Below are 23,922 nucleotides of genomic sequence, written 5' to 3'. Positions count from 1 at the left end.
GGACAGATTGTTTTCCAAAGGGGCTGCACTATTCTACATTCCCACCAGCAGTGTATGAGGGTTCCAATTTCTCCCCGTCCTCGCCAACTGTTGTTACTGTCTTATCTTTTTGATTTAGCCATCCTAGTAGGTGTAAAGTGATATTTCATTGTGGTTTTGTTTTGCATTTCACTGATGATATTCTTGAAATACTTATTTTACAAGCTAGGAAACTGAGATTAGAGAGGTTAGTTTGTCTGGATTACGCAGGTAGTGAAGGGTAGAGTTGGAGTTCAGATTTTGTTTGATTCTAGAGCCTATATCCAGTTACCAGCACTTTCATTTTGTTTTCTTTCTTTGTTTTTTTTTTTTGGCACAATATTTTATCATCTTTGTGCTGAACTTGGGAGTAAATAACAGTTGTACTTCAGATTTACAGGGAAACGAACTGTGAATTAGTAGTATATTGAAATAAAGTTTTTTTAGACTTCTGGTTGAAACTTAGAAAGGAATTGGTAAGTCTTAGATGTGCTTCTATCATCATCTTCTGAAAGACGTGGGACTGAGGATGGTGTGTGTTATCTCTTGGTTATAATAAACCACTCCCAAATCTCTCAACTCATGTCTAGAGTCTTTGTCATGGTCTTCATAGTGCTAGAGTCTTCATAGTGCTTGACTGGTGAGTGACTGATATCCTCTAGCAAAAATCTGTCTTACTTTTAAGGGTCTATAAGTTTGAGTTCCTATACCCACTCTCTACTTTTGCTAAGCCTGTTTTAGTCACTATTATAGATTAATGCCATTCTTTACAGTTAATGAAAATCAGTATTGTTCACAATTTCTTTTTCAGACCTATTTTGACAAAGAAGTACTATCAGATGTCTTTTTTTTTTTTTTTTTTGAGACGGAGTCTCGCTCTGCCGCCCAGGCTGGAGTGCAGTGGCTGGGTCTCAGCTCACTGCAAGCTCCGCCTCCCAGGTTTATGCCATTCTCCTGCCTCAGCCTCCCAAGCAGCTGGGACTACAGGCGCCCGCCACGTCACCCGGCTAGTTTTTTGTATTTTTTAGTAGAGATGGCGTTTCACCGTGTTAGCCAGGATGGTCTCGATCTCCTGACCTCGTGATCCGCCCGTCTCGGCCTCCCAAAGTGCTGGGATTACAGGCTTGAGCCACCGCGCCCGGCCGACTATCAGATGTCTTATTGTTACTACTTAATGTACCTGCACATTTTTATTAAATCTTTTTTAAAATAAAGATTCTCAGTTATTTTATACCTATAAAAGATGTCTTACAACCACCCAGTATTTATTTAAATGTATTTTTCTGTGATTTATTTTTTATTGGTATATAATTCATGTAACATAAGCCTTTTATTTTTAATACCTACTTTCTCCTCTAAAAGCAAAGCTTACTAGCACTGTCACAGGTCCTCCCTCAGGCTGTGGGGCCAGGATTTGGTAGCTGGTGCTGAGAGAAAACTCTTGATTGCATCCTTGCCCTGGGACTGTACCAGTGGCAGCTGTCACTCAATGGGACAATTTCTCCTGCTGCTTTAACCTTAGGCAAACAAACAAACAAACAAACTTAAGAGCCTAAACCTGGACATAACAGTTCAAGTAACCTAGGATTGCTTTCTGTTTCATTGTTTCCTCTTACATGTCCCTGTTATATTGTTGCTTTTACTCAACTTGTGGTTCATGGTAATTTCCAAATTATATTCATTTGCGTGAGTTTTATTTTTCTCTTCTGAAGATGACAGCAATACTATTTCCTTTTATTTTGCAATTTCAGGCACTGTGCTAGGTGTTTTATAGATATTACCACCTAAGCGGGAAAGTAGTCATTTCTTAAATTTTACAAACGAGTAAAGTAAGGCTTAAAAAAATTGTGTAATGGCTGATAGCTGGCATGGCTGTGCTGAAGTCCTGGCCCTTTAAATTTTATGGTGTTTGTCATTAGTCTAAAAAACTTGGCCATCGTTGTTAATGAACTCCTTCTTCTTGGGAAGAGAAATATTCTTAGAGAGCTGGACCTATATAAACTTAGATATTTAATTTTTAAAATTTGTAATTTTCTTGAAATAGTAATGTATTCAAATGGTTCAGACAGTAGAAAATTGCATATAATGAATGCTGCCTTCTTGCCTTTTGATTCCAGCTGTCCAGTTCTCACTCTCCAAAACAGAAGATGATTTAGTGGTTACTAATTTCTTCTGTGTTTGTCCACATACTTTTCTTTGCATATACAAACAACTACATTTTCTTTTTCTCCTCACTCTCTTTGAAAAAAAAATTGATAGCATTCCAGTCATGGTATCTGTATCTTATATTTTCACTTGGGGGAATCTTTTTATATCAATACAATGAGAGCTTCCTCATTTGTTTTTACTGTGACATTTAATTGTCAAAGACATTTCATATCTACTCTTAGATATATGCTCAAGAAAATTGAATACTTATAACCTCACAAAAACTTTTACGGGAGTGTTCATAGCATCATTATTCGTTAGAGCCAAAATGTGGAAACAACCTAAATATCCATCAACTGATAATGGATAAACAAAATATGGTATATCCATACAATGCAATATTATTTGGCAATAAAAAGAAATGAGTTATTGATACAAGTAACAACATGGATGAACCTTGAAAACATGCTAAGTGAAAGAAGCTGGTCACAAAGGACCACGTATTATGTGTTTCGTATTTGAAATGGCCAGTATAGAACCAGAGTAGAGTAGTGGTTGCCAAGGGCTGGAGGTGGGGTTGGGGGAGTAAGGAGTGACTATCAATGGGTATGGGATTTTTGTTTGGGTTGATGAAAATGTTCTAAAATTAGATAGTGATGTTGGTTACACAGTTCTAGAAATGAATTGCTAAAATCCAATAAGTTGTAAACTTTAAAAGGGTGCCTTTTATAGTATGCAAATTATATCTCAATAAAGCTGTTATTTAAAAATTTTATAAAGCTTAACTTTTACTTTCCATCCTTTCAATTGTTACCCTGATTCATATAAGTCAGCCTCTATTGACCAGACAGTTATAATCTAGAGATTTCTAATCTGTCACAAAGTACTCTACATGATTTGAATTACTTTATTAGCAAGCAATGTCTAATGATTCTTTAATGTCTGTGACTTCTCCTGAGTTGTTTATTTACAGAGCTCACCTTGGCTACCCTCTGACCCTGTCTGCACTACTTTATTTCTGCGAGGAGCCATTTCTCAGATTAATTTAGGATAATATCATCTCTGGGTATTGTTTCAGCTTAGAGCTGTCAGGCCATTTCCTATTGCACAAGTTACAATTATTAATGAATTCCCAGGCTCCAGCTGAACCAACTTTGTTCCTATCAACGTACTGTCTGTTACAGAAATGAATTGTCCTCAGTCCAAGTCTGCCATCTGCCCCAAATTGCTTCTGCGTAGGGCCTGGAGCTGGGCAAATACAGTATTTTTTTTTTGTATCTTTCTTCTCATTGGTGAATACTTTTTTAGTGATAATAGCTTTTTCCAAACACAATTGCCTCTGGATCTTGTATATTGATTCATATTTTCTGCCTTAATGGGGAATGAATGGTAAATATGAGGAAAAGTTGTGATAAAACTCTTCTAGAGTTCCATCTAACAACTCTTTTCTCTTTGTGTAATCTTATTACCTCAATTATGTGCAGAGAAGATTTTGGCAGTAATTCAATTTGTATTCATTTTTTGGAAGGAGTGATATCTTACAATGAAATATACGAATGCCAAAAATATATTTCTGACAAATATATTTATCTCACTTATTTATGCTTCTCTTGTCTTTATTTTTCAGCTCTCCTACAAGCTTGCGTGCCCTGTAACCAGTGTGTATGGTTCAATATTTACAGCCTGGAGGATTCTTGAAGTAATGAGAGACTCGTCTGCTGCAAGTGACTGGTTGACTTCAGTAGAGTCATTGCTTCCTATTACTACTGTGATCCCTGTGCCTGCTTTTCTTCTGCTGGCTCACCTCCTTGTTGAAGACAAAGGACAGAATCTTCACCAAATACTGAAGGTCACTACAGAATTAGCCCAAGCAGATTCCTCCCAGGTAAAGCAAGAGAGTGATGGAACAATAATGAGAAAAAAGCTTAATCATTGGAATTGTAGATGATTCCTGCTTTGTGGATTATTTGCAGCAGAGTTTTATTATGGGTTGATGATTTTTTTTTTTTCTTGCTATCTTTATCCTTCCATTTTTTTCTTCTTTTTCCTTACTCTGAGTTGATGTATACTTAATGGTGCAAACATGTTTTAAATGGAATCATACTTTGCAAGGAAATCTGCACATGGTGCTATTCTGCTTCTTCCAATTTTTTGGTGGATTTGCTATTTTGTAATGCTTTTGCCAACTCTTGGAACCTATTCCAAGATACATATCCATTAGTTCTAATGTTGATCATTTAAAGTGGATACAGATTAATCACTTCAGGATAAGGGAGCCTATACAATAGACATTAATATCTTTTTAACTTCTTGCAGTTTGATACTATCTTTCCTGAGTCATTTAATAAGCTAAAAAATATTGACTCTTTACTATGTATGGTACAGATCTCCATGCTAGGATATGAGGGTAAACAATTTCTCTTCCTATCTGCACAGAACTTAGATGTAATGAGAAAGCAGTCAGGCGTTAATAAGACTTCTTTCCCCAGCCTTTTACACTAACCACATATTTAGCATAATAACCTGTGACTTTCTTTTTCTCCAATTGATAGAATCTCTAGAATGCATTTCCTATAAAGGAAAGATTTTCTAACCAAGTAGTTTTGACATTTTTGTTATCCTCTGTTTATTAGTGCTTGGGTTTCTTTTCAAGAATGATAAAGAAACCTTCCATCTCCCAATGGAAAAGTGATGTATGTGTTCCTAGAGGAAAAAATTTGATGGTAGAAAAGGGGCAAATGTGTTTATTTGAGACATGAGGTTAAGTGACTGCAGTGGCTTTTGCGTGTAAGCCCAGCACTTTGGAAGGCTGAGGTGGGCGGATCACTTGAGGTCAAGAGTTTGAGACCATGGCCAACATGGCAAAACCTTGTTTCTACTAAAATACAAAAGTTAGTCAGGTGCAGTGAAGTGCACCTGTAATCCCAGCTACTCAGGAGGCTTAGGCAGGAGAATTGCTTGAACTCAGGAGGTGGAGGTTGCAGTGAGCCGAGATCGTGTCACTGCACTTCAGCCTGGGACTCTGTCTCAAAAGAAAAAAAAAAAAAAAAACAGATATGAAGTTAATGTATTTGGAATTCCTTTTTAACCTCAAATTGTCATACTCATTCCTTTTTGTTGTGTAAACAACTGCTGATATCTCACAAAAAGTTTTCACTCTGACCTCATCTGTTCTGATTCTGCAAGTGGATTTGTAATGTACTCAAAATACTTTTGTTTCATGGTGTATGCATAATGTGAATCAGTTTAACTTGCTTTCTGCTTTATCTGTCCTTGTATTTTCTGTAGTGATCCTACTTCTAACCAATGTTTTCTTTCAGTGTTGACACTTGGTAGGATAATCGCTAGAATAGTTAATGCAGATAATGCCTGGAGATTATCTAAAGAAGGATTCCCTTGAAGTTATACAGTGGGTTACCTTGTTCTGTCTACACCACTGATATAAAACATATATTGCATCAATCTATACACACACACAGGAAATTTGATCAAGCATGATCAAATTCTATAAGTAACAGAAAATCATCTTAAACTGCCATAAACCATTTTTTCCCCTTTATTTTTAGTTCGCAATTAACAATTGTACATATTTATGGAATACAGAGTGATATTTTGATATATGTATAAAATCTGCAATGATCAAATCAGGGTAATTAATAGTATATCCATCACCTTAAACGTTTATCATTTTTGTGTGTACATGTTGGAAACATTCAAAATCCTTTCTTCTAGTTTTTGTTACCTCTAGTATTTAGGACATTCATGGTCTGGACAGTATTTTCAAGCTACAGTTTCTTTCCTCTGAATTTGCTGGAAGCCCAAAGCCTTATAAGCTTATATTCAAAATTCAAAAGGAAGAGAGAAGTAAAGAATGCTCAGATTGGCCTTGCTTAGGTCATGTGTTTACATTGGACCAACAATCATGATGGGATAATGGGGCACTTTACTTGGCCATCCTGGGTAGAATAGAAGTAGGTGAAGTATCAGGTCCTAAAATTGTTTCTGCCATCAGGTTCATGAGGAATGGGGTGAAATGGTCCCCCAAAGGAAGAATAGATAGTGTACTGGTCATAGAAGTGGGAATGTGCTGAATAGGCAAAAAATGTAAAGCAGAACTTCTCAGTTTGTCTTTTGGGGGACACTGAAATGTGGTATATGTGGCAGATGTGCTGAGATATTATCCTCTCTTAGCATTCTGGCAGCCAGTTAGTTGTCTTAGCTCAGGCTGCCTGACGTCTCTGGCAGCCTCTGGCCAACTGGTGTGTAGAAGCCTTATAGGATGCTTCATAGTATCTGATAAATATTTGTAGAGGGAATACCTGACAAAAGATTATATTGTTTTGGAAATTAAGGCTATTTGTTTGTGGTTTTAAGACCTGAAAAAAATGTGTTTTCCTCCTATGTTTCTATCCATGAGGTTTAAGGGTTTTTGGTAAGATTAAATGCTTAGGTATCTGAACTGAACATCAACCACAAAGATGAGTAATTTTTAGATAGGTTGAGTTGGTCTAAAATAAAAGTGTAAATAGTTTAGTATCTCACCTTCAATGGAATAACTCTAAATACTATGTGTAAGGTGTATCAATTTCTTTTTGACTGATTTATAAAATAGAATATGCCAAAGAGCAAAAGCTCATAAATTTGATTTTAGAGAACCACAGGTTCCTTCCTTAAAACCTATCCCCAATGATGGTCTTAACAAATTGAGTTTTGCAAAACTCAGTGCCTCTTTCAAATTCTTGTTGCTTGCTTGCTTTTCTCTTGTTTGGAAGTGGGAATAGGGTCATGCTTATTTATTTTTCTTTGCTTTTACTTGCATCTTACAACACTGAGGTATTTTATTTTCTTTTTACATTTTGGTTGTTAAGTCTAGTTAAAGGTCTTGCATAATGGGAACAGTTGCAATCTTCAATTATTTTATTCTTTGTGACATTTTCAGAGCTTCAGTTTTTTTCCATGTGTAAAAGTGTACACATTTGATCCATTTGAAATCACTTATGTGACTAGGTTCATGGGCCATGACTTGCTGGTCTTTGAAAAGTCATATATTATCAAATAGTAAAAGTTGAGTTATAGGGCAGAATCCTGTGATAGTTCTACTCAGGGTCATAAGCCACATTTTAACATGGAAAATGAATAGGAAATGTGTGAAATTTAATGATCTGTAAGTTACTGCTGTGAGAAAAAGAGAAAATATGTTCTATAAAAGAACTTGCACAAAGAGTCTTTGGACACTTTGTACTTTGTTCTGTTGTTACTGAATTCTATGAATTGCTACCCCCTGAAGCCAGTCGGCTTCCTATGTTCTTCACACCAGCAAAAAGAAGCCAGAATGTACAGTACTTTTAATAAATAGCTTGATAGATAAGAAGTAGTGTACTACTATTCCCTGGTAGCCATAGCATCGATTATACCTGGAGAAAAATTGGGATGAGCCTGCCAGCATGGAGCAATTAGGTGAAGAGAAGCACAACCAAAATACAAGGTCAAGTTGCATGTACCCCATCCTGTGGCAATGTGTTGATTTCTTCTTTGTAAACCTTACATATATATCTGTAGGATAAAAAGCTTTCAACTGGCATTTGATCCCTTTTGTGTTTTCCTGGTTGTGTACAAAAAGCCTAGAGTTTATACACAGGGAAGTAATTCTGTGTTAATTTCTTGGGACTCCTGGGTGTTAATGTTCGGCCATTACTTCTGATTGGTCTACAGATTAGAAATTACTGACAGTTCTCATCGAAGGAATTGTAACTTTTCAGTTAAACCCCTACCAATGTGATACTTACTGATGTACTGAAACAAAATCTGTTTGTCTGGGTGTGTCACTGAACAGGAAGCATCAGAAAGGATGGGGTGGAGTTTGAGGAGAAGGGGTCCAAAACTGCATTCAGAACAGTGGAGTCTATCTGCTTCCAACTGATATCAGGGACTAGTAGGTTTGTTTCTGGTTAAAACTCTCCAAGGGATGAGCTTCTGGTGTTGTTGAAGGGCTGTGAGAGGGGAATCAGAGCAGACTTCGTGGTAACTTTGAATTTCATAATAGGTAGGAGGAATTTTGCTCAAGGGAAAAAACATTGAGGTCCATCATTGCTAGAACAAAAGTTTTCTTATTTATTTAGTGGAGAGGGAAGGGCGAAGTGGGGATTGGTCCTCTACATACTTGTACCGTGGCCAGACAACCTGAAGTGGAGCAGCAAGTTTACATGCCTCATCATTCTTCAACCCTTCCACAGTCAGCCCTTCGAATCAAAGGACAATCTTATTTATAGGAAACATTTATTTATATCTCTTGAATTAAACCATGCCAGCTCCCTGCAACCAACTTGGCCTTGATTCATAAATATAAATGAATAGTTAAGGCTCACCAGACTTAAGAGAAAATGTAACAATGTGACTAACCAGTGCTTTTGTCTCTAGAAGTAAGAGAACTTAGGGAGCAGGAGGTAATGTAAAAATGATTTATGTCCTAAGAGATGTTGGAAAGATACTGTGTATTTGTTTTTGTATTGTATATAAAAATGCTACTAAGAGAAGAAATTTGAAAGCAAGAGATTTCAGAAATTAAAAATATGATTGCGGTAGTGTATATATGGAGATTAGATTAGATTAGATTTGTATTATTGTGGAGATTGTAAAATACTCATCTAAATATTTCATAATATAGAGCAAAAAGATGAAATTGAAAAAGTAAAGACAATGAGGGTCAACTTGGTGTTCTAACAACTTTCTAATAGGAATTCTAGGGTGAAAGAAACAGAGAAAATGAAGGATGGAAACTTAAAACACACCAGAAAACTCTTTCCCTGAGCTGAAAAAGGACAGAAGGCTACAGATTGTTAGGACCCTCTGAAAGCTAAGCAGCACAAGTAGTGATTTATTAATACCTAAATATGTCTCCAGAACCTCAAGGATAAAGAGAAAATCGTAAGGGATTTCAGAGAAGAATAGGAAAAGAAAAACTTACTTAAAATTATATTGACCTTAGATTTCTCATTAATAGCACACTGGGCATTGGAATACATTGGAGGATTATCTTCCAGTTTCATGAAAAAAACTAATTTTGAACCTGGCATATTTCTTTCCATTATTCTATCTTTTGTGAGTAATGGTAATAAAGCCCTTTTTAGATTTGTAAGAATTTGATAATGTTTCAATATTTCAATAATATTTTTTGCTTACTCTCAAGAATGTATTCATACAAAATTGAAAAGGAATCTAAGCAAGCAGAGAAGAAATATTGAATGATATCAAAATATCCAGAAAATTTTATTAGTAATGTTAAATAATTTTTTACGTAAAACATAAAACAGGATAACTCCCTGGACCTAAAATCCTAGCTAATTAAAACATGGGAAGTGGCTGGGGGTGAATAGTGGTTTTGATAGTGTGAAGAGTGAGAACATGATAGACTAGAATGTTTTTTGGGAACTGAGTAGTTCTAGATGTCGATAGGAAAACAAGCTTAAATGTTACCTTATTAGTAACAATCAACTTTCTATAATTTCCAAATAATACACCAAAAGGAAAAGAAATGTTTAAAAATGACAAATATTGCATAAAATAAGATTTTAGGAGCTAGTTCAAGTATTTCTGTTACCACAATTACTATGAATGAATTAGATTCCCTTATTAAAGAAAGGCTCGTATTGAGTTTAAAAAATTCACTTATGTATGGTTTTCAAGAGACAGACCTGAAATTGAAAATTAAATGATGAAAATGAAAAGCTAGATAAATGAGTAAGGAGACACAGCATGTTTTGGGCTGGGCGCGGTGACTCACGCCTGTAATCCCAGCACTTTGGGAGGCCAAGGCAGGTGGATCACGAGGTTAGGAGATCGAGACCATCCTGGCTAACACGGTGAAACCCCGTCTCTACTAAAAATACAAAAAATTGGCCGGGCATGGTGGCAAGGTGCCTGTAGTCTCAGCTACTCAGGAGGCTGAGGCAGGAGAATGACGTGAACCTGCGAGGTGGAGCTTGCAGTGAGCTGAGATAGCACCCCTGCACTGCAGCCTGGGTGACAGAGCGAGACTCCATCTCAAAAAAAAAAAAAAAAAAAAGACACAACATTTCTTAATATGTTCATCCAAGATAGATAATATAGAATACAAGGTGAAAAGCCTTACATGGGACAAAGAGGAGATTTTATAATGATTAAGTCAGATTTGCAAGCAATTCCGTTGAAATTAGTAATGAAAAAATTCTGTCTGACATCAGTTTTACTATTCGTCTGAAGGTTCTGGCCATTATCAATTCAAGAAAAGAAATAAAATTATGTGTGTAATTAGGGCTGGTCTCGAAACCCTGATCTCAAGTGATCCACCCGCCTTGGCCTCCCAAAGTGCTGGGATTGCAGGCGTGAGCCACCACGCCTGCCCTGGAATATACATTTTAATTGGAATTTAGGATACAAATACAGTTATTGAGGCACTCATAATGCATAGGGAAGACAGGATATACCCTGTAAAAAGCCATAATAGAGGCCATTTTTTTATTTTATGCTTGACGTTTACATGATCCTCCTCGAGTACCATTTTTGAGCAAACAGTGGAATAAAATACATATCTGGAGGTCCTGTGTTAGTTCTTTACTTTGTGAACCATAATTTCATCAGCAGTACTTTTCTGTTGTATTTCAGAGTTAATTTTCTTGTTGGAGAGTCAAGGAAAGGCAGTCACACACAGTCACAATTATGCTGATATGTGATAGCTGTGGTTGAAATGATGGGTTATGATTTGGTGGATTTGGTGGGAAAAGTCAACCCCAGAATGCCTGAAGTTGGACAGCTGTGTTAACTCCTTTGCCAAAAGTCTCAAGTGCAGTCCCTTTGTCTGTTGAGCACACAGTGCTTCTACCTGACCAATGACGGTTTTGAGCTTTTCACAATAGATGTTATTATAGACTCTTAGGCAAGTTTTCAGGACAGTTAATGTAATGAAGTTGGGCACTCGGATGTAAATGTATTTCAAATGGGTAGACATGGTTACAACCTAAGTGGAGCCAGGCAGGTATTAAAGAAGTGATTTGGGATGATTTCTACCTGGCAGGCTTGTGCTGTATTGATTGGACTTTTGGAAGCTGTGTCCTGTCATTCTTGCTTGTTACCATTTTTTTGTGAGAATGGATTACTTCTACATTTAAAACAATTTGTGTATTTTTCCTTTTGTCTCTAAAGAAAACAAGCATGTAAAAATATATATAACTTGAATTTTTTTTATTAGAGAATCAAGTAGCACTAAAGCTGAATAAGATGAGTAAGGACAAAATGTCTTTACACTTCCTTTTGAAGTGTCCTGTAGTTATCCTGAATGTAAGCTATCTTCAAAGGGAATTTTTAGTAGATACAATTAGATTTAGAATTCATGAAAGGAATTTCTCAAGGGAAACCATGTCTTACTTGTTTTTACCTCCTAGTAACCTTGGACAGTTCTTGGGCTTTGATATGTGTGTTGTTGACTTAATTAACACAAAATATATTAGATGTAGCTACTTCTGTCCTAGAACAAATAAACTATTTTCCAATATTGTCATATATTATTCAGACTAATAGATGAAACACTGTAGAGTCCAGGGACAGGGTTTAGGTTAGGTTGGATTGCAGTAAAATTTCATTAAATGAAATCCTATTAATTTAGAGCTCAGGGTAATTTGATACAGGCTGAGTTAAAACATAAGCAGGTGTTGAAGCTACTGTTTTTAGGCAGTTTGAATTTGCTCACTTTGGTACAATGAATGTGGTGATTTAAAATGGCCGAATTATCTATTCATTAACATCATCAGGGACTGGTACTTGGTAACACTTGGCTAATTAGTTCATTACAGTATATATGTGGAAGTAATAGAATTTTATTTCTTTAACATTTTTCTCTAATTCCATATTGCCTCCTTTCATTATTTCCAGTAGTGTGAATTATTATTAATAATAATTATACTGGTGACATTTTGCTTTCTTTAGTGTCAAATTGTATTCAGTTTTTAATGGTAAAGGTGCAGCTTGATCTGCTTTAAGTGGACTTATGGAATTATCCTTCAGCTTGAAATACTATAGATGCCTTGTTTTTAGGAAATGAGAGGACAGGTGAAAAGAAGAGAGAGGATTTCTGGAGAAAGTTGCTAGAGGGTTATGAGTGCCACAAGTGGTAGCTCATTATCTCAAGCCTAGTGATTGGGACTTCAGCCTACCTTCTACCTGCCCCCTGTGCCTCTCTCTCTCCAATTCAGCTTAATGTGTATCCCTTGTAGTTGGGGTAGACAAATGGATACAGTGAATTGGTGACTACCTGAAAAATTGAAAAGGGAGTGATGGTCTGCCTAGTTGTTTTGATAGTGGAAGTGAAGGAGAGAGTACTGCAGTATAGGGATTGGCTTATATGGCTAGAATTTGTTGAAGTAAAAGATGTGTTAGTGTTCCCTTTGACAGAACATAGGGAACATGAGCAAGAGAACTCTAGGGGAATTGTTTCAGATCTCTTACGATAGGGCTGCTTAGAGGAGTGTACAGGACTCTATTGAAAGAAGCAGGATCCTAAGGATTGTGGAATAGAGGAGGGCATCTCACGTACATCAAGAATCTAAAGAGAACTTAATCTTGCAGACTTGGGCTCCTTGCTATGGAGCAGTAGGTTAATCCCCTTGGGACCTGTTGATGTGAAGACACCCTAACTCAGTGTTGAAGGAGTGCTGACATTGCTCCCTAGGGTGAGCAGATTCAGAGATGGAAGTGGTGTGCGGAAGCCAAGCCTATCAGCATCAATTAAAGGTTGTAAGGTTAAGGGGACCCCTGAGAATGCTGTCAGTTACCATTGTGGCCCTTTGCCACAGAGATTCTGGATTTAACCTTCCTAATCTCATCAGTGTGGGAGTAAGAAATGTGGAGATAATCTCAAGTTTAGGCTTCAGTGGGCACTGATTGATAATGCCGAACCATTTACTGTAGTAGAGATTGCCAGAAGGTGGGTTCGATTCACATCTTTTCCTTTGGTTTCCACTTTAAATTTTTTTGTGTGTCTGTTCCTGAGGTTTACAAGTAGAAGTCTCAAAATTGACTTTAGCTTAAGCTTTCCTTGGTGATGTCTTATGTCTTTAAAATTAATGATAAATTGATGAAATATCATGAAGCAAAAAAAAAAAAAAAGTATTTGCGATAATCAGGTATGCCCATTCTGTTCCTTTTCATGTTTTTCCCCTTTGAGACAGTAGTGGAATTTCACCAGCTTGATAGAGAATTTTTGGTACCTGTTTTAAAGTACTCGGTGAACATTTGATGAGTTCTTAGTTACTTTTTGAAGCCAGGGAGGTTTCAAGCAATGGTCTGCAAAATTGCTAAAGAAAGTCCTGGGATCATTTTTAAAACAGCAGAAAAATGGAGAATGATGCATGCATATACTACGTTGTCTTAAATCAAACCCTGGCTGAAGCTATAGTGACACATGCTGTTCATGAAAGACTTAATACAGTCCTTCTAATCGGATGAATTGTCTTGTTGTGCAAAAACTGTTATTACACTGTGTGTGAAACCAACCATGCTGCAGGGGGAAAAATTAAATCGCCTGACTGAGAGGTCACTGGTGAATAGTAACACAAGATCTATTACCGTTATTAGAGACTCTGGAGGACATTCACCTTTTTATGGTCTTTCAACTGCTGGAATGAAATATTTTAGTGGTAAATGACACCCTTCTGGGAAATCCTTCTGAAGATTCATTCTTTGCTGCTTGCACGTTGGAAAAAAAATTGTGTGGGGGGGTGTCACAGGGAAAAATCACATTATTCCTTTCAGATCACTTAAAAAATTTACCTAATTTGATTTGGTTTGATAACAATTGCCTTTAAATGTTTCCCATTACACCCTTCTTAATCTGTGTCTATTAGGACCACACTTTGTCTTTTGTAACATGCACATTCTATAATAGTTTCCATAGGGAAATTCACGATAGCATGAAAGCCCAGACACGAGGGTGGATGTGGTTTATGTCGAAATCAAGATTAAGCACTTTAAGATACGTGAAGTGAAAAGTCTATCTGCTTATTTTATTTTCTTTTAAGGGCCTTTGAATGTATATAAGGAGGATTATGTGAATATATATTTTTAGTTCTGCATGGCAACCATACTGAACAGTAAATATTTTAAGAAATATTTTCAGAAGTTAATGAATAGCTATTGATCTGTGGTGAAGCTTTATAACACAGTTATTCAAGTGGCAACCAGAGTTCCTTTCCAATGGATTGTATTTGTTGTAAACTGTCAATCCATTTGTTATAATTTATTACCACTCTGAAATTTTCTGCCTTTTTGCTATCGTGCTGTATGGTTGGGATTTGTTTTTGTGGGGACAAGAAAGAAACAAAGTGTTCAGCAATAATATTGCAAATGATTTGGGTAATTTTTTTTTGTTAATTTTGAGGTCAGATACCTGACTTTCTCTTCCTTCCAGTATTTGATTTCAGCGTCTTTGCCCCTGTTTCTTCTGAAGCTTTCTTATTTTATTTCCCAAAAGATATGGAACAGTTAGAATGATGTGCATAAGCATGTAAATTCTGTTAGATTTCTCAGTGTCTGCTTTTGTTACAGATATTTTGATGGGTTCATTAAAACATATCTGTTGAAATGGCGGTTGGGAAGATGAAGGAATGGGGAAAGGGGATACATTGTCAGAAAGAATAATACATAGATATTTGAGCTTCACCTGGAAATAAAAATAATTTTGTAAAATAGGAGATAGAAACCCTTTGTCAGGTTGCTAATGAGAGGCTTGACCTAGCTGCTGCTGCAGCAGCATCTTTGGGGATGATGAGAGATGCAAAATGCACTGTTGCTAGGCAACTCTCTTGGCTGCCTTTGGAGCAGGTTCATATGTGCTAAGAGCTAATGAATCCTCATGTCTGCTCTTTTAAACTGTTCAAAAGCCAATGAAGACATACCCAGACATTTAGCATTTACAAGTACCTGGACCATTCTTGCCATGTCATTTACTCATTAAAAATTAAGTTGACCATTTAGTGAGTACCAAATATTGCTTTATTTTTCAAGGTGATCCAAGATTTGAGCCCTAGTAAATATGTTTTCAGAAAGAAGCCCAATGTCAATGACTTACCGCTGATGAGTACTATTTAAATTATTCTATATGAAGCATTATTTTAAATTTGAATGCTTCCTGCCTCCTCAAATGTCAAGTTTTTGGAGCCTGCCTCTGTCAGCCTCTTAGACATTTTGAAATTATACCTGCGTGCTTTGTTCAGCCCAAGGTTGTTATTTCTGAAGATGCTAGGAATCTGGAACCCAGAACTAATTTTGTAGGCGGTTTGTCTAAAATTCTCCCTTTCCCCCTCAAAAATTCTAGGCATTAACCATAAGACAAGCTACAGAACACGAATTAAAACTTGATAAGGAGCATTCATACATCAAATAATGAATCTAAGTACTTGTAAGATCCCACCCAACCTTTAATAATACCTTTCCCTCAGGGGCATTGTGAAGACTGAAAGATCCTGTACATGAAAAAACATTGTAAAGTACCATGTAAATGCTAGTTTTTTTACATTGAATTCCATCTATTAATGATCGTTTCTAAATTCAGCAAGCATTTTCTGTTACTAGATTGTTAGCTATTAGGTTTATTAATATTTTGGTAATATGTGGGATAATTATAGTGGAATTTATTTGTAGCAGGATTTAGCCTATACCTGTTAATATTTTGGTTGCACTAACCTGTGATTTCTCTTAGTGTCATAGCACCCAGTATAATACCATGCGATAAGAGGCATTCAAGAAAGATTTATTGTTTAAAGAAAGTTGTGTAAACAGTCTGCATAGATTAAATTGAATTGGTTTATTTCTTGTAATATTTCAAAATATATTAGAGATTCTGTTATAATTCTACAAATACCTGTTTTCCTATCTTTAAAATGAAAATAACAAAAGAACTCACCTCATTGAATTCATCTTGTGGATTAAATGAGATAATCCAGAGTATAGTACTGGTTTATAGTCAGTGTTTGATGAAAGCTATGTATTATTAAAATTATAGTTGATTTTTATAGCTTTTTAAATTCATTTCACAATTATTTGTCTGCTACCTTATATTCCAGGAGCAGTGCTAGACTGTTTAGCTAGATGACATGTTCCTTGTCCCTCTGGGGCTATCATCATATTTTATTCCCCAAGTACATCAAAAAAGAGACATTAATTATTATCTGTGTGTGTGTGCGCGTGCCTGTTTTAAACAACATTTAGATGCAAAAAGGAGATAGAGAACAGTGCTGTTTAATAGAAGTAAAATGCTACATACATAGGTTTAAGTTTTCTGGCAGCCACATTAAAAAGTGAAAGCAAATAGGTGAAATTAATTTCAACATGTTTTGTTTAACCCAGTATATTTGAAGTATCATTTCACTATGTAATTGGCATAAGAATTATTACTGAAGCGTGTTATATATATATTTGTGCTAAGCCTCCCAACTTGGTATTATTTTGCACCCACTGCACATCTTGATTCAGACTAGCTACACTTCAAATGCTCAGTGGCCATATAAGGCTAGTGGCTACTGTGTTGAACGGTAAAGGTAGTAAAAATTCCCAGTGCTCGCTTTTTCAATATAAATGTAAATATGTATCTAGAAGTACTCCTAGGCTGGGTGTGGTGGTTCACACCTGTAATCCTAGCACTTTGGGAGGTGAAGGTGGGTGGATCACTCGAGGCCAGGAGTTTGAGACCAGCCTGGCCGACACAGTGAAACCCTGTCTCTAATAAAAATAGAAAAAATGAGCTAGGCATGGAGATGCACACCTGTAATTCCAGCTACTTGTGAGGCTGAGGCATGAGAATCGCTTGAACCCAGGAGACCGACGTTGCAGTGAGCTGAGATGGCGCCACTGTACTCTAGGGTGACAGAGTGAGACTCTGTCTGGAAAAAAAAAGGAAGACTCCTTATTGGTTTACTTAGCTAGAAATAGCCTCACAGATTCTGCAGTGGAGCGGAAACCTAAAATGGTCAAGAACAAGAGTTTTTCAAATGGGGTTTTCATGTCGGTACTAAGAGCATAATGGAATGTCTGGCAGGTATTTTTTGGTGGCAAAAGTAGCCAGCCTCAATACCTACACTTTGTTAACCTTGTCTTCCTTTTTCAGTTATTGGTAAGTTCAGTTCAGCTCACATTTACTGACTTCTTGTTACATTTATAGTCCTGGGTAAATACAAGAAGAATAGAGGCAGGTTTGCCACCTGTAAGGCATTCACAGGCTAGTGTGTGAGAATGAGTAACTATGACCCTAAGTATACTGGAATAAAGGTGTGCACAAAGTTAGAGTGGCAAACAGTACTTCGAGTATTCTTTGCCTAGAAAGGGGGCAGGTAATTACCTTATTATCCTTAAACATTATGTTTTATGGGTGTGAATATTTTCTGTGTGTCAGTAGTTGAACTATCAGGTTGAAAAAAGGAGGAACATACACAAGGTTCAGTGAGCAGGAGGAGGGAATAGATGTGCCTTGAAAAATAAGCTGATCGGGGAGGCAGGGGAGAAGCATGATTAGACTTTGTCTCCTGGCATCGACTGTCATCTTTGGGCAGGAAATCTATCCTCTGTCGCATTCTTCTACTGAGCCTTTGCTAGGTGCTATGGCCGGCTTAGCTGCTTCCTACGTTGCTACCTAGTAGTTCTATGTCCTTTGGCCGTTTAACATCCACTTTAGTCATACCATTTTTGCTGAAAGTAATTTTTAGTAAAATAACATTTTATTTTACTAAAGTAACTTCTTTAAATATGTAACATATAATAGTAGTATGTAAAATATCCAATCAATGAAATAGTATGTACAATATTCATATGTTCCCCCCAAAAATGTATACACAGAAATGTACACAAAAGCATTATGCTGCACATGTTTCTTTGTAGTTTTTTCACTCATCAAGACGTTATGGCTATTTTACCATATTTATGCAGATCTAACTTACAGTTTTTGGAGGCTGCTGGTGTTCACAGCGTATCAACAATTTAATGTAGTAACCATTTTCATACTGATAGACATTTAAGTTGTCCAAGGTTTTGTCGTTGTTGCATACATCTGAGGCCTTCTCGGTCATCTCAGCCTTTTAGAACAGCTTTGTCCAAAAGAATTTTCTGCTATCATGTGAATGATCTATAGTTTGTGCGGTTTTATATGGTAACCACTAGCCACATGTAACTATTAAGTCCTTGAAATTTGGCTAGTGTGACTGAGGAACAGAAGTTTTAATTGTATTTAATTTTAGTTAATTTAAATTCAAATTTAAATTAATCAAGTTGATTAATCAAATTGAAATAGCCGCATGTGGCTAGTGGCTACTGTATTGGGCATCCTAGCTCTAGAATCTCTCTCTTCCTCTGAACAATAAAAATCAATCATTAGCTATACTGTTTATTTTTGTACACATCGAAGACTATCTTAAAATGTTTCCTGGTTCTTTTGACTTGCTTTCTGTCTATAGAAACTATTTTTTATACTTTTAATCTTTAAAGTTGAGTTCAAGTTGTTCAATTAATAGTGCTTGAGATTATAGTTGTGAGTTTCTTAACTAGACTGTTAACTACTTGAGACAGGGGACCATCTTTTGTCAGTTGTGTCATCAAAGCCTAACACAAGCCCAGTGTAGAGTTGGCCCTCACATATTTTTGATGGCTGGATATGTAACTCATAGGAGAGTTTTCTGTTTATTATTGATATTGGAATACTCTAAAAGTTATTCTTTTTAGAAATCCTAGAAACCATTGTTTTCTTAATTGCCACTTTCTTTTAAAGCAAAATGTGGAATAATCCTGGTTTGGGGGTCCCCAAGACGACTAACACGTTTAGTGATTCTCTAAAAGAACTCACAAGACTCAGCATAGAGCTGTAACCATGCTTAAGATTTATTACAGTGAAAGGATATAAAGCAAAATTAACAAAGGAAAAGGTTCATGAGGCAAAGCCTAGAAGACACCAAGTGGAAGCTTCCTAGAGTCCTTTCCTGTGAAGTCACACAGGGTGTACTGAATTCCTTCAGCATTGAATTATGGCAAGCAACATGTATGGGTTCTTTGATAAATCTGCTATTTTATTAAACCCCCAAACATTGAATCTATCTAGTTTAGTTACATAATTGCTTACCTAGATGAGCTATATTTAATAATATCTAATTGTTGGAGGGATTTCAAACTCCTCCATCCAGTGTAAATGTAAAACACATTACCAATGAGAGACATAATAGTAGAAATTGTCTGCACCTAATTGTACATTGTACTTTACTTATAGGACATTGGCTTTTAACTTTTATTTGACAAGTCAGACGGCCAAAGATTTAGAGCTCACATGGCAGAAATGTGTAACTACTTTTGTCCAAGAAGAAAATTCTATGGATACAGGAATTCAGTCGCTATAGTTATCATTCATGTAAGTTTCAGAATGTTAGCAATGGATGTAACTGTTGATTATATTCCTTTTTTCCCTACTGGTAGTTACTTATTGGTAATGTAGCCAACCATTACATCATGATTTAAGTTTTCTTATACTGTTTTCTAAATAAATAAGCTTTCTGACTCTGAGAGATAATATTCAGATGGCTAATGAGACTCACCTGGGAATAAAGTTTAGACCGGGAAGGGTTGTGGTTTTCTTCTATATCAAACCTCTCAAGTGATACGATATTTGACTTTATCTTATTCTAGTCTGCAATATTTTCTGTGTCTTTCCATACTTGAACCTCCTGTATTGCTGACCTTATTTTCTACATACTGGGAAATTTATACCTCAGATTCTGATGATGTTTATGTTTTTGGCATCCTAGTAATCTTTATTGGATGGGTAAATTTTTCTGATTCTAAGTTAATTTGATCAGAATATATTTTGGAGTACCTTTATTGGCAGATAGTAGTCTCTTAGTACTTGTTTATAGAATCAAATAGTTGCAACATTATTATAAGATCCATTTGCTTATATAATTTGAAGAGATAAATTAGACATAATTTATACTCTAAAAGCACTTACAGTGTGCTGGGAACTAGGGACACAAAGGTGAATAAGATGTCATCCCTGTCTTTGGTATGGCTAAGTGGCAAGTACGTGGGTTTTAGTGTTAGATTACTTTGATACAGTCCTAACTTCAGTACAAGCTTCAGTTTTTCATTTGAAACATGATGATAATCATGATTTTCTACAAAGTGCTTAAGAGAATGTTATAGTTAGTCTTCAATAAATGCTAGCTGTTGTTATTCAAAGAATCACTACAGATCAGATGCCCAAGCTGGATTGGAATAAGGCTAGAGTGATATATCACTATCGAAAGATTGCCTGGTTGGGGCCTTTGCTATTCTAGGTACATTTCTTTCCTTGAACTTTTTTTTGACTCTCAAAGGTTGAACTTCAAGACTCTAGAATACTTCTTTAATTATAATGTTAGTATATAAATATAATTTGAATCTTAGAAGAGTAAGATTATACTGTTTACCTTTTTTTTTTGTGATGTTGCTTACATGCCTAGAGATTCCTTATAAGTGGAGGAAATAATTAGCTTTTTAGCATTTCTGTCAATAAACTTCTTTCCAATGGACTGTTTAAATAATAAGCAAACATAAGTAAAAATGTCAAGTAATTGAGGAAGGTAGAATTAAGTAATGTTCAAAAGCTTAATCATTTATTATGTCTTTTTTTATAAAATGAATAAGTTTTAAAAGTCTCTTCCAATATTAAATTATTAAGGAATTATGTTTCTGTATATATCATGCAAGCATATTTATTCTTATATTTTATGTTTTATCTTTCCAATTTAACTGAATAGACACTATTCTCTTACCATTCTTTTCAAAATGGCAAACACACTTGTATATATAGAATTTAGATCAATTTTTCCTCAGGAGAAGGGCTTATGCAAAGATGAGTGAGTCAGCATTTATTGAATCTAAGGCTATGGGTAAAATGTGAACTAAGAATATACTTTTGTAGTTCAGGTCTAGTTTTATAAAACATGACTCTGAAAAGTTAAAAGCAGATACTGCTTTGGAGTTTTACCTCTCGCTTCCATTGGATGATCATATCTTGAGTTATTTCGTTCCACTGATAACTTTATTTTCTATTTATACTGATTTATTACTATGTATCTCATATAGTAATAAAGTATGAGCTATAGTATTTTTTAAAAAGAGGAATAGTTATAAACATTATATATTGTCTCATCTTCTAACCATGATGAATAGTAACAAAGCCCTTTTTTATTTCTCATAATTTATAATAGATAACACTACTTAAGATTTTCATTATAGAACTGTCTGAAAAATTATGATCTTTTTTTGCAGCCTCTTCAAATGTTGCCAACATATATGTTTTTTCTGAACCCAGAGTTGAATTTTTATACTCTGTTTTTGTATGCTTGATTTCAGTGAAATGCTGGTTTGTGTCTCTCCTGCTTGTTTTTTTCTTTATGTTTTGTCCAATTTATGGGGTGAAGACTTGCATGATGGCTCTTTGTTTCTGTTATAGATAGATTGGAATCTATCTTTGCTGTTAGTCTGCCAAGGTAGAATGGAGGAGTGAACTGAGACATGAACTCCTATCCACGTTTTGCCATCATCTAACTTTGTGATCTCTTTGGGCCTCAGTTTAATCTTCGGTAAAATAAAGTTGTTAAACTAAATGAAGTTGATAAGATATCTTCTGACTCTTAAAAAACAATCCCAGGATTTTTTAAATATGGTAAACACATAACATGAAATCTACCTTAAAAAATTCTAAGTGTACTGTGCAGTATTGTTAAGTATATGAATATTTTTGTACAGTAGATCTCTAGAAATTTTTTTATTTTGCATGACTGAAACTCTATACTCATTGAACAGTAGCTCCCCACTTCTTCCTCCCTGACTGTCTGGCAACCACCATTCTACTTTCTGTGCTAAGAGTTTGACCACTTTAGATGCTTCATTTAAGTGGAATAATGCAGCATTCGTCCTTCTGTGGCTTATTTCACTTAGCATCGTGTCCGCAAGTTTCATCTAAGTTGTAGTACATGATAGAATTTTTCTTTTTAAAGACCGAATAATATTCCATTGTATGCATATACCACACTGTGTTTATCCATTCATCCACCGATGGACATTTAGGTTGTTTCCATCCCTTGACTATTATGAATAATAGGAAATGAATGTGGGAATGTGAATATGTCCTCAAAATCCTGATTTCAGTTATTTTGCATAAACAACCTCAAGATCAATCATAGAGTAGATTAAAAAAATTTTTTTTTTGAGGAAACTTCATGCCGTTTCCCATAGTGGCCACATCTTTTTACATTTCCACCAACAGTGCACAGATGTTCTAATTTTTTCACATCCTTGTCAACACTTATTTTTTTTGATAATGTTAATCCCACCGGGTATGAGGTGACATCTCATTATGGTTCTAATTTGTGGTTGGAAAGGATACTTAGTGTGATTTCAGTCTTAAATTTGTTAAGACTTGTTTTGTGATCTCACATGTGATCCATCCTAGAGAATGTTCCGTACACACCTGAGGGAGAACATGCTGTTGCAGTTGGGTGGAATGTTCTGTGTGAGTTTGTTAGGATCACTTGGTGGTGTTCAAGTCCTCTGTTTTCTTATTGATCTTCTGTCTGGATGTTCCTTCCTTTATTTATAATAGGATATTGAAATCTTCTACTATTACTGTATTGCTTTCTATTTTCCCATTTGGTGCTGTCAATGTTTGCTTTATGTATCTGGGTGCTATGATGTTGGTTGCATATATATATATATATATATGTATATATAATTATCATATTGTCCTGGTGAATTATCCTATTTATCATTATATAATGTCCTTCTTTCTCTCCTGTGATGATTTTTGATATGGACAACCTTGCTGTCTTTTGGTTACTATTTGTATTAAATATCTTTTCACTTTCAGCCTAGTGTGTCCTGAAATCTAAAGTGACTCTTTTGTAGACGTCATTATAGTGGGATCTTGTTTGGGTTTTCAGAATCCATTTAGCCACTGTATGCCTTTTGATTGACAGTTTAATCTGTTTACATTGAAAGCACTTAGTGGTAGGAAAGGACTTACTATTGCCATTTTGTTAATTGTTTTTTGTCTGTCTTATAGCATTTTTTTGGTCTCTTGTTTCTTCTCTTGATGTCTTCTTTTATGTTTCATTGATTTGGTAGTGACACTTTGATTCCTCACTCCTTTCTTTTCTTTTCTTTTTTCTTTTTTTCTTTTTTTTTTTGAGACAAAGTCTCGCTCTGTCGCCCAGGCTGGAGTACAGTGGCACGATTTTGGCTCACTGGAACCTCCGCCTCTCGGGTTCAGGTGATTCTCCTGCCTCAGCCTCCCAAGTAGCTGGGATTACATGTGTGTGCCACCAATGCCTGGCTAATTTTTGTGTTTTTAGTAGAGACGAGATTTCACCATGTTGGCCAGGCTGGTCTTGAACTCCTGACCTCAAGTGATCCACCCACCTTGATTTCCCAAAGTACTGAGATTACAGGCATGAGCTACCTTACCCAGCCACTCATTTTCTTTTGTACATGTTCTATGTGTATTTTTTTATGGTTGCCATGGGACTTACATCAATATCTAACAATATTTTAAGCTGATAACAAGTTACATAAACTTTAGTCACATACATAAACTATTCTTTTACTTCTCCCTCCTTTTTTATGTTACCAATGTCACAAATTACATCTTTTTAATAAAGTTCATCCATTCACGTGTTTTTTTTTTCTTTTATGTTACTTATACTTTTGCCTTCTAAA

The 23,922-nt window shown here is 35.8% G+C and overlaps 1 protein-coding gene across 1 annotated transcript in view; it reads left to right on the top strand.

The window, feature by feature from the left end:
* The window catches only part of FOCAD (focadhesin), a 331,523-nt gene that overhangs the window by 114,515 nt on the left and 193,086 nt on the right, over window positions 1-23,922 (top strand). Inside the window, exon 11 of the mRNA XM_011930353.1 lies at window positions 3,794-4,051. Within this exon, the coding sequence (XP_011785743.1) occupies window positions 3,794-4,051 (258 nt within the window). The remainder of the gene's footprint in view (window positions 1-3,793; window positions 4,052-23,922) is intronic.

The sequence above is a fragment of the Colobus angolensis genome, unplaced genomic scaffold (genome assembly GCF_000951035.1).
Source record: "Colobus angolensis palliatus isolate OR3802 unplaced genomic scaffold, Cang.pa_1.0 Scaffold86, whole genome shotgun sequence".
In the NCBI taxonomy this organism is placed as follows: Eukaryota; Metazoa; Chordata; class Mammalia; order Primates; family Cercopithecidae; genus Colobus; species Colobus angolensis.
The sequence above is the reverse complement of the archived record's forward strand: the minus strand, read 5'-3'. Positions and strand labels throughout refer to the sequence as shown.